At 41.0% G+C, this 12,281-nt stretch overlaps 1 protein-coding gene across 1 annotated transcript; it reads left to right on the top strand.

Moving 5' to 3' along the window:
• Positions 1-4,747: 4,747 nt before the first annotated feature.
• On the top strand, positions 4,748-6,515 carry T265_12871 (hypothetical protein; the record flags this gene model as incomplete). Its single annotated transcript, XM_009165973.1, has 3 exons — positions 4,748-4,774; positions 5,690-5,840; positions 6,253-6,515. 3 exons carry the CDS (start codon positions 4,754-4,756, stop codon positions 6,513-6,515), a joined length of 435 nt encoding a protein of 144 aa, XP_009164237.1.
• Positions 6,516-12,281: the final 5,766 nt, after the last annotated feature.

The raw sequence follows: 12,281 nt of genomic DNA on the forward strand, positions 1-12,281 counted from the left end.
CTGTTGATCTGTTCGCCGAGCTTGGCAATTGGCTTGCAAACGTTTCGTCACCATACGAGGAGACATCATCAGTGCGCATCATCATCAACTGCGCACTGATGATGTCTCCTCTTATGGTGACGAAACGTTTGCAAGCCAATTGCCAAGCTTGGCGAACAGATCAACAGCCACCTGATCAACAACCAATAACAGTCCAGATATTTATATTATTAGATTAGTATGGATAATCACATCTGAAAGACATTATCGCCAAATGTCACGAACGTAACCTTTCGTTCTCTAAGGAGGGTAATTTATGCTGCAGAGCCGTGAAGGACTGCACAGCTGCTTCATCCTTATTTGGAGTCATTACTTTTTGACGTCTCCTGAAACTCCAGAGAGTTCCGGACTCCTACTAACCTCCCGGTTAGTAGTTTGAACATCTAATCGACTGGTCACAAGGGCCTAAGCATCAGTGTTATTTGCTCGCACTTGGAAGCCCCGTTCATTCTTCACTCAAGGAACCTACATCAAGTATTCACACGTTTTGGCTTCTCAGATAGAAATGCGTGCGGTGAACACAGCTGACCATTCCCAATAAAGGGAAACAGCTGTTCAATGCTTCTATGCATTTCAGCATTAATTGGCTGTTAGTGAAATGCCCATCATGTGCCAGTGTCACCTCACGTGCTGTAGGCTGAGACTGCATATTATACCGTCCACTTACATTCACTTTTCAATGGTATGCCAGTTTTTTCTCAACTTTAACTGGCCTTAATTCAAACAAGGGTGATCCATATTATTTGATCACCCTCCTCCTACTTCACCGATATAAAAAAAGTCAGAGGACTTCGGAAAATTACCCACACTCTGTTGTCCTCTGTATCAAATTGTTGCTAACACCCTTCACAAGAATGTGTGGTGTTTTTCCACCTACACCGAATAAGCCGAATTAATACGGAATAAATATTTTGCTTTATGCGGTGAAAGTCCAAAGGATGTGGGCAGAAGTCTGTCAAATCTAATATCCATCTTAGCGAATATACACTCATTTGCAAACTAATTTGGTTCTTCCGAGAGACTCACCTGGAACCCAGCTGAATCTCTCGTTTATAATGTCTCAGCAGCCTTATGAGTAGTACATTACAAAGATATAATATCCATCTTGTTGCTAGTCGTACTTTTGTTCTGTGAATACTCTGTAAAGCGCAACATTCAGCGTGTTTAATAATGTCGGCCGTCTCTGAGGTATTCCGTTATGCTCACTATCTAAGAGAACAGGAACAGTTCTAGCTGTAGCTCGCCTTTTCAACCCGATTTGCTGTTCTCTGGTACGTAAACCAACAAAGATGCAAGATATGCGAAATCTCCTATCTACAAATAGCTCGGAAAAAGTTTTCGTAACGTGATGGAGGCTTCCCTATGAGCCCTTGTCACTAGTCAACACGCATCCAGGTGATGTGACTTCCGCAACTGAACAACGAATGGCTCTAAATCGCGAGGCAATCACAATGTCGTTCAACCTTCGTTAACAAAATGTCCAGTGTTCCGACTACTAGCAGGAATTTTGCGGCTTTGAAACGCCATTGAGTTTTGTATAATGCTCAGTGAATGAATGAAGAATGAATCAGCTGCACGGGGCTTCTCAGCATTTTAGCAAAGAACAACCTCACCTACAGAGCTAAATCTCAATTGGAAATTAAAATTTCCTTTTTTCAGTTTTTAAAATATCATCAACGGGTAATTTCACTTGTTTTATGGCAATCGAATACGCTATCCTTGAAACAGTAATCACTGTTTTTCTCATCGCTTTGTTTTGTGAGTGACAGAAGTAGTGGCAATAACCTTTGGTTTAAAAAACCTCTAGTACCAGGCTCCGTTTGTCAGTACGATTCGATAACAAATTCAAGATCGATAGGTTATGAACAAATGGAATGTGATTGGCGATAAAAAGAATGGAAACCAACACAACTAAATTTAACTGGGCCGATTATTTTTTTATTATTCGTGATATTTTTGCCACTTGACATTTTAATTCATTATTTTTAAATACTTCCTAATTCCCAAAATTTGGTACTACTCATTAATAATGCGTTGTTCCACCCCGTAGTGTCATGGCAAATAAGATTGATATAGAAGAATGAAAGGCAAAAGAATAGTGCCGTTTTTTTTAATTTAGTAGTGTGTGAGGTGTATACCGCGGCAACCCAAATATTTTGATAAATAAATTTGTGCACACACAGCTGCAACGGCTTACAAGTGCAAGAACCGCAAGAACAGATCATACGAACCCATATACTAGCGCTTTTGTGCTAGCAATTAAATTTTACTTACCTAAAAGCAAATGCCTGCAAAAAGACTATCACACTGAAACCAACTGCACCTGGCTACATACTTGATAATCGCGTTAAAACGACAACCCTTAGAATTATGGCTGCGAAGCATTTGATTAGCTGGCCTGCCACAGTCAAACCTGCCTATACCGAATCCAAAAACGTATTGCCTCCATAAAGGCGGTTACAAATAGATCACCCGTTAAATTGTGTTAAACGGAGCGGCTTTTAATTAGCCTACTACGTTTTAGAAGTGTTCCTTTATACACAACGAAATGTCTTACCATGCACAAAGTAATCGCTGGCATTAATGACTTTGAAGGAACTGCATTTCCACCTTGTGTCGTGTTTATTATCAGCAGATTATGTGAGACGCTTGAACAGTCCAATGTTCGAGAAAATGTGGAGATTTATGGTTGGGTTCTGACAGTAGTTTGATTGTGTTTGTTTCTCCTACGGTGGTTCGTTTAACAGAAGCGAAATCACGACCTAAGCAAAATGATTTGCAGTTTACACTATACGCGTGACAGACCATTGTAATTGACTGAACACACTAAAGCAAATTTTATAGGAGAATCCGAGATCTTTTTCTAGGTTGTCAGCTTACCTGGGTTTTTGACCTTTCATTTGGGTGGACTGTATCTTCATCCATTGTTATACTAGATGGTAGTGTGCTGTATTGTACCAAGACATGGCATGGAAAATGTGTCTTTCATGTGTGGATTTGAAAAATAACAGCAGAATTCAAAGTATAAAGTACTCCCGTCAGTGACATCCCGTCTAGTGACCATCTTTTACCAGCAGGTCGGAACATCAAACTTTTCATGGCATGAACGTTATTTCCCACCGGTTTTACCTGTTCCACCTGGCCTGAACAGACTTGCAAGCCTCTAGAAACAGCGACTATTTGCATTACTCTGCTTCCAAAGTAAAAAAATTTGAATGCCTGGTCTAGCTGCTTCCACGCAATAAAACGTCATTCTTGCAAATAAATTTGATCAGCAGTTAGCCGCATCTCGCACATCCGGGCAACAAAAGCGAGGACCATTTAAGTCGGAGGAACCGGATATAGACTAAAAAAATGCGACACAGGAAGTGAAAATTGACACACTCATTATTTCTAGTCTACTCCAGATAGCAATGATGTGGTTTCCACAATAACCCACATAATGTCAACTTAAACACCAGACCCAACATATACATGGAGTGTGGTTAAATTTTCAACTTTACCAGCCATTCATTTACTGGAAAATTATGCTTTACGGAAATACATTGTAAATCTGAAGCGTAATTTACACAGGGATCAGCAATAGTGACTGGTCGGGATCGGAATCCTTAATGCAGTTAATTGTGTACAAAATGCAGTGGAATTTTGTAGCAATCCTGAAAGGTAAATATGCACGAAAACTCTTCTTTTCAGTGTGCTATTTGTTGTTGGGAGCTTTCCCGCTTTGTTGAACAAGTCAGTGGAGTGAGTCCGGGTCGAGCTTAGAAAAACGTCGTTTATTGCACTAGTTCAGTATCAGTCCAAGTGTCAGAAATCAAGTAAACTAGATCAATCACGGCATTTCAACTTTCTCACTCTTTGGTAATGTGAAACGCAACCCTCTGGAACCGTATCTCTCCATCAAGATTGTGAACCAATAAATGATCGCAGCTTTCAATGTGCAATCTTGAATTGTTGATGTGCAACGCTACTAAATGGCAAACTGAGATTCACAGTGCGTTTTCTGCGTGGCATGTCTGATAACAACGGTGACGACCAGTGGGTAAACGGAAGGCGGAAGTGCGTCAGGATTCAAAGTGTCTACGACAAAGAAAGTCTAAAAGTAGATGCCATGCTCAGGCGCTCATTCATCACGGTGAATGGGCATAAATGGAATGGAGGTGCCCTCAGTGACTTTTCAAGCGCTGAGAATTTAGTAAACTTCATATCACTGGTAAATATGTGCGTTTTCATTCCTGACTAGTTGATCCATTCAAAGTTTTAGTACAATACAGAATATTCAATTTGTAGAGTAGGACAGTACTGTTAGACACGTTATGCAAACCTCTATACATGCGAAATCATTCATAGGGTTATACATAAAAGCACAACATGGTTCTGTATACAAGCGATTTTCGGGATCACTGTTTTATTGTCTGACGGAACAGTGTTGGGATCAGGAAACTATCCTTTTTAGTTTTATTTCGGGAGGAATTCTTGATTGATGCCTTTTGAGTATTCCTGATGGGATAATAGTTTTCAGGTCGTCACTAATGGACAAAAGTGCTAAACTGCAGTATCATAAGTCTTCTGTCTTGATATGTTCAGCTTGTCTGGCGACTAACGATCGAAAATAACTCCGGAAGCAGACAGGGCAATTACGGTTACAACAAGCGGATGGGTATATAAGCGTTAGTTGGATACCCAATGGGCATCATCTGTAAGCGTCATCTTGATGACCCTGTTTAACATGAAGGTGAGTGAAATATTTGAGGAATACGCTTTGGTTTTCTGTTTTAATTGACCTGAAGAGGAAACAGACATGGTTGTCACTAGTCAATTGGGACCTACACGTAACACCAACTATTGGTCATCTAGCGTTTGAAGTTATTTCCTGCCCGTCATAGACACTTTCATCCTAAAACTAAGATAGTTTAGGATAGCTTGTTAGAAAGTGTTGAAATACCGGTACGCATGCACGCAGTGTTCGCCGGAGATACAGATAGGCTTCTTACTCTTAAATGTACACTTAGAATTTATTTTGGATTAGGGTTGAAACCTATATCCCGTCCTGAAGTATCACTGCTGCAGTGAAAACCGTGTGCTTTCAACTAAGTGGATACTGCTATGCCACTCTAAAAAACAAGCGTGACATTTTGCTTAAGTAGCGCAGGTTTCGACAAATGTTGGGACCTACACACCAACTATTGGTCATCTAGCGTTTGAAGTTATTTCCTGCCCGTCATAGACACTTTCATCCTAAAACTAAGATAGTTTAGGATAGCTTGTTAGAAAGTGTTGAAATACCGGTACGCATGCACGCAGTGTTCGCCGGAGATACAGATAGGCTTCTTACTCTTAAATGTACACTTAGAATTTATTTTGGATTAGGGTTGAAACCTATATCCCGTCCTGAAGTATCACTGCTGCAGTGAAAACCGTGTGCTTTCAACTAAGTGGATACTGCTATGCCACTCTAAAAAACAAGCGTGACATTTTGCTTAAGTAGCGCAGGTTTCGACAAATGTCACCAAGGCTTTTGGAAACCATAAATAGCAGAACGTATCAGTGTTTCTTTTACTTTCTGTCATTTTTTAATATTTTTGTGTAAGACAATTCACTGTGGTAGATGGTGACCCAAATTAACGCATTCTGTTTGTTCTACTTTCAGCTTGGAATCTTTACTCTTGTTCTCGTGATCGGCTGCACAGTTCTGATAGAGGCCACCAATGTTCATAATAAATGTGTTGCTAGGTGCTGGAAGAAGATGCCAAAGTGTAACAATCAGTGCCGCACAATCAAGACGCCCAAACAAGCATGCAGTCGATGGTGCAGAGGCAAGATCTCTACTTGTATCCGAGACAAATGCTGAATTAATCAGTGCATTTCGCAGAAAACTGTCACATCTGCGTGTACTTGGAGTTCCCCGACACTTTTCTTTTAAAGAAAATCTATAAGGTTACATAATCTAGTCCTTTCTGAGTTTTCTGTAAATGATCTGGTGATACAAACATTCTACGTCGCTCTCACAGATCCAAACCACCGTTTTTACAGTGCTTCTATAGCGCTCTGACACTTTTGGTCAGTCAGAAATTTAAACTCAAAAGCAAAACACCTATTGAATAATTTAGTGCTATTTTGATTACGATGAATGTAAAATCATTCCGTAAATCCCTCACGATGCTTGAATGGAAATGATGTATGATAGAATTAATTGTTGGGTCGGTGCTCCAGAGTATTTTGTTGCTAGACCTAAGGCTCCGATTTGCTCAGTGAACTTCACTTCTACTTTTCATTATGCTACTACTGACCAGCTGAAAATATTTATGAAAAGCTCTTGCCATGAAAAACCAATAAAACTTTGTTTTGAAAATAAACGAACACACCACTGTGATCGTAGATTTGATGGCAATATTGCGGATTGCATGTTAAGTAAGCTGAACTATAGGGTATCACCTAATCCCAGTGTGCTACACATAAAATCACGAATACGCTAGCAGCGAGAGCAAATTGGTCATTGTGTCAGACTGATATGCCCTCTTTGTAAGAACATTGGCTGTCTTTGAAATAGTTTCCAGTCAAATTAGAAATAAACTTGAAAGTAATTAGGTAGTGTAACTGTCTTATGTGGTCTGTTACACACTCCAGTTAACGAAAAACAGTATACTTTGCACAACTTCGTTGGTGAGATATACACGTGCTGTAGGAAAGTTCACTGATCGTTGAAATATTGACAACGATAAGAATCTGGGCTACAGTCATGGAAGCCCTTCATCTTCTCTACTTTATATTTGTCGACGCATGGTTCTAAAAAAGGTATATAAGTACACATCGTCGGGAATATTGATGATTACTGAAAACTGGGGAGTTATTGGAGTGTGTACGTTGCCTTATTCAACTATTTGGCCGCATTACCTTCACGTGATGGTCAAACCGCTAAATAATTTGACGAAGGGTATGCTAGATGCATCAAGTCTGTGTTGTTGAGTAATACATGTGGAATCCCGCTAAACATTATTAAGTAATAGGGTCATTTTGTGTAGTGGTGACACTTTGGAGTTAGGATCACTGGCACAACAATCAACAACGAATCGGCCGCAGGAAATTCCCATCATTGTACATTCGGTTGATCAGCAAATCCAACGTTTTTGTTTCCGAGTTTTTTCCTCGTAAGGAGGCTCGTAATGGGAACAAACTTCGTGCCTAAAAAATCGTCTTATTGGTGGGAGTGCTCCCTAATGGGTTTTCCTCCAACACCTAAGCTTGATGATTACAACTGACAGCAAAATGTTCCTGAGAGGCGCACTATCCAAAGCAGAAATCGCCTAAATGATTTCACATAGAGGCCTGTTTGGCGGACTAAATTTAGGTCTTCAATCCGAGCGTATTCAGGCCACAACACCGAAAAAGTTTGAAGATGCATCCTCAGCTTAGCGACTTATGAGACCCATCGGAACACGGCTTCTAGTTTCTCCCAGTTTAAGTGTAGGTATTTACGAATAACTTTGAGTCTAACCAGTGAACAAAAGACGGAAATATCTCAGTTGTCGTCTGATATTATGCGATTGGTATTTACTTAGTTTATGAATCCACAACACCTCATGGACGCAAGCGTTTATGGTTTTTCACAGCATATTTTTTGAATGCTAGAAGGCAGCCCAGAGTGTTAAAACTAGTCATAAATTCATCGGTTATCGACATAGCATGTAAATTCGCAATTCCGTAGCTTGCTTACACACGAATTTTTGGTAGACGCATGATTCGTTGTTGTTCCTCCTTCCGTTTTTCGTTAGCTGTAATAGTTATATCACTCGCTCACAGAATATCGTTGAAACAGACTCTCATTTGTCGCAGAAGATCGTTCCTGTTAGTCGGTGATATAAATGATAAGGTCTGATGCAGGTTTTTGCTCATAATCCAGCCCACTATTCACATACTGGATACGACACTGAAATATTTGCGTTAAAACAAGGAAATCTTTGACGAACTTCGAATTAGTGTTGTGGAATATTATCAAAGTGAAGGGCCAGCCGCTGGAGATGGAACAGTATTGCGGAATCAGATGACCCAGGATGTTATGCGTTAGAAAATCAAGTCAGTATAGCTCATCGTTAAAAATTACAAGCTCCATTTCACTTCACCTCTTCTTTATAGATGCAAACTACTGAACAACTTATAACGTGGTCTGAATAAACAGAACTCATACAGAAGTCATTAACTTTGAAGTAAGTGAATAGAGGCGAACATCGGATTAGTTTTTACCGTCCACCTAACAGGTTGTGTCACGTGCCAAACATTGACCAACAGGGCCGACGTTTGCAAAAGCCTTATTCCATCCTAAATAATACAACGTTTGAGCAGATCATGTTTCATCCCCGCACTTTTGTCGATCAAATAGGAGTTGAGTATGGCAAAAACTTTGTATGGTTTTGGTGCATTGCAACTAACGGGAACGCATGATTAAATTTTCCCTATCTCAGTAACAAATCACACTGCAGGGGAAAATTGAAAATCTAACAGAACTCCACAAAATGTGCATTAAAATGGTGGGTCCAAAGGGCTTCAAATCGAATAAAAAGTGTGAAATTTTTATTTTGATGTGAAAAATATTTAAAAAACAAAACTGCACTACCTGTAGAATATGACCAGTTTGAGTTCTTCTCTGTAGTTAGCAATAGTCCTTCTAAAACGGCACCAGCAAAACATTTGCGAATATAAACTGCGACAGATAAAACCTAGCAAGGCTATTATGCGGTGCCAAAGTTGACACATCTACAGGGACCGCAATCGAGTAAGTTCTGACCAATCGTTCGGTGCATTTGGCGTCAATTGCGAGACCGTCGAAGTAGACAAAATTGACTACATATCCAACAAGAACCTACTTCGCGCTCACCAAACAGTTCAATTGCACTCGATTATGAGGCAGTTCTGAGGTTGCCTTCTAGATCATTATTGCTGAAACCTACGTTCACATTTTGTGTGACATTCGCCATTACCGGATGTCCGGTCTGGCACCGCTGAACACATGGGACTTGAGAGTACTGTGAGGGAGTGGTGAGTGTATGCATGTGTATGTGTGCTCAGGATAGCAGCTTGCGGCGCGGATAATCGCAGCGAATTGTTTGAAGAACTGGCCATCCTATGTACCGGCGTACTGAACACTTTCTTGGATAGGGACGGCTTGTGGTTGTTCGTGTTTCAAAGTAAGAGCTGCCGATAGCACCACTCATGGATCGAATTCCTATTTGGCCTCCTACTCAATAGTGCCTGTGTATCCTCTAGCTGCACGGGTATCAAGTTAATTTCTGTTGCTGGAAACTGTAAACAGGAAACTTCCCGTGGCTGGACATATATGAATCAGACGTAGCGTAGTTCGCAGCGAGTGACTTCGGGTGTGGGATTTCGTGTAAGGCTCGGAAGGCGCCGTTGATCTAGTCAGCAAATTCCACTAGTGAGTCATTTTTGGCAAATTATTTGTCTTAATTTATGTTCAGTCTTCTTGGGTAGTACTCCACATCTTTCGAATATATCAGGCTTCACCTAGAGATCATCCCAATCACTGTGAATATTTCAGTCGGTTCTCCTTTCATGTGGTATCCTCGCTGCCCATGCGCGCTATGAAAAAAACTCGTTGTCGTTCCGCCACGAGTTATTCTCCGAGAAATCGTTCTGACACCTGACTGCACTTTCAGTGTAACAATTTCCTTTCGAATACCAGCTCAGAGTTACATATCATACTGAAATACGTCTTGCGATCCTTTCCCACAGCGCGCTTTATTTTGGCGGCTCTGATGAAAGTCAGAGTGATGCACTTCCAAATTTGCTGATAGATTAAGCCTTCCTATCCGTCCGGGCTTGTGTATTGAGTATTATGTTAAATAAATTTCGAAAGCAAAATTGCAGGTGCAAGCCCGATACCAGTGTACCTACCGCAAGTTGTTTGAGAACATCAGCTTGGGAAAATACTGATCACTAAACTCAGTTTGCGAATCTGTCACACCCTTGGACTCCTGAACTAGCATCGGGAGGTCCGCATGGATGCCTTTTTCATAGCATTGTAGGCATTCGTTTATCTTTACCATCCTAACAGTAACTGATCACTCCATAATGATCAATCTTTTTACATTAGTGCTAGAAACTTAATTACTTCTGGTCACCCACCGCTCACGGATTGACCGGTTCCGTTTTTTGTCATGTCCCGGTTTTTTTTTCTTCGGATGAAAACAGATGAACTTCGGTCCTCAGGAAGGTTGTGTCCCCTCTATAACTTGTTGTTAAACTAGGGTCACTGCTATGCCTTAACCACGGTTCCACGCATGCATCTGTATTCCGCTGAGGTATAAAACTGAGATTATTCGCAGCGTAAAATCTGTTGGAAATCGGTCAGCTTTCCTGACTTAGCGTCACGATAACAGGCCAGCTTTCCTGACTTAGCGTCACGATAACAGCCAAACATTTGACAGTATCCAACCAAACATGTTGCTCGTTCAGTGAGATTCCAGGAAACAACTCCATTTTGCATTATCATTAAGAGCAAATTTGAGATCGTGTTAAGTATACTTTGTCCATCATTTCGCGCGCGGTTCTTGCAGAAAACCGTCTCATTTAAATAATAGTACTATTTCAATTCCGCAGACTTTCGTCTGAACACGCGCCCCTGCGTAATTATTTTGGCCATTCTATTCCGAACCAGGTAAAGATAAACTTGCTTGATTATCAGAGCTAATCGGAAGTGCATATATTCGGACAAGCAGGGCTTTGAACCCAAAACATTTGATTGACAACCGAACCTTCATTATATTCCTAGGATTTTGGATGCGCTCAGCAACATTATGGTTTCCTCACCTATTAACGTATGATTTCTCCTCTCTCTACTTATAAATGGCACCCATGCATACGGTCAAATATATCTGCCATTCGTAATCGTGTGGTACAATTTGCTTTTTTGGCATATTTGTCATTTCGAAGCGTCAGCATGCGATTCAATCCATGAAACATAAAACAGCAAGTTGGATTTATCATTTAATCAGAGTAGCTTAATGTGAAACAACACACTTGTGGCACAACTACATTCTAAAAAGGGGCGATACGCTGTAGTGTAATTTTCTACACTCATCCACGCATTTGACCGACACAGCTTGGCAATCACGTCTGCAGTCGTGGACAGGCTGACCTTCGAGTTTCTTACAATCAGCATTACATTTTAGCATTGCTTCAACACACCGGGAATAACAGGAGACGAGTGGCCCCATTTCTCTGGCCATGCTCGAAACGACAATCGAGAGCACCAGTATGATAAACGCGATCTGAAAATTAAAGAAAATATTTCAGAAGAGCTTGGTAAACAATCGGTAGTTTTTATTTGGGCAACGTTTCGCTTTTGACACAAAAGCTTCATCAGACCAAGTGAACAGGTCACAAAATTGGCCAGGTTATAAGACAGACGGGGAACCAATCAGTAAGTTCTCTTCCAACTAGATAAGTGTTGAGTGTCAACTAACGACTCTTGTCGGCTAATGTGGGTGCCAAAATCTTAAATTGATGTGCTGGAGGGTTCCAAATTAGTTCCGATCGCTTTTCGTTCCTTAATCTTCCACTTCAGAGTGCTTCACTTGATGATTCGCCTCGGGTGCCGCTGCTAGATTTTCCTTAGTCTTTGTGGGGTTGTGAGTGTTCCGACAATTTAGTTTGAGGGGGGTTGAGGTCAAGTGGAATCCAGTGGAATCAAGTGTAATGACTGCATCAAAGTCTATATAGGACAGACGGCCAGGGAACTATACATCAGAGTCGGAGAGCATAGTAGAAAAATAAACAGGCCGCCGAGAAACGCAGATGAATATCAAGCGTTACTGAAAGACTCGGCGATTGCGGAACACGCANNTTTCAGTAACGCTTGATATTCATCTGCGTTTCTCGGCGGCCTGTTTATTTTTCTACTATGCTCTCCGACTCTGATGTATAGTTCCCTGGCCGTCTGTCCTATATAGACTTTGGCGCAGTTATTACACTTGATTTTGTAGACACAGACCCTGGCTCTGTTTGCCGGGAGGCGATCCTTCAATTGCACCAATGCAGAGCGCAGAGTTTTCCCCCTCTGGAAAGCTACCCTAATGTTAGCCATGTTTAGAATTCTTCGCTTTGCCCCCGATGTCCCTGGTTTATATGGAATAACAGCTGTCCCGATCCATTCCCTGTTGGATTTCTCTACCGGTAACAAAGAAAATATTGTTCGAACCAATAATTATCGATTGAAAAGGATCATT

Source organism: Opisthorchis viverrini (assembly GCF_000715545.1).
Source record: "Opisthorchis viverrini unplaced genomic scaffold opera_v5_20, whole genome shotgun sequence".
NCBI classification, from domain to species: domain Eukaryota; kingdom Metazoa; phylum Platyhelminthes; class Trematoda; order Opisthorchiida; family Opisthorchiidae; genus Opisthorchis; species Opisthorchis viverrini.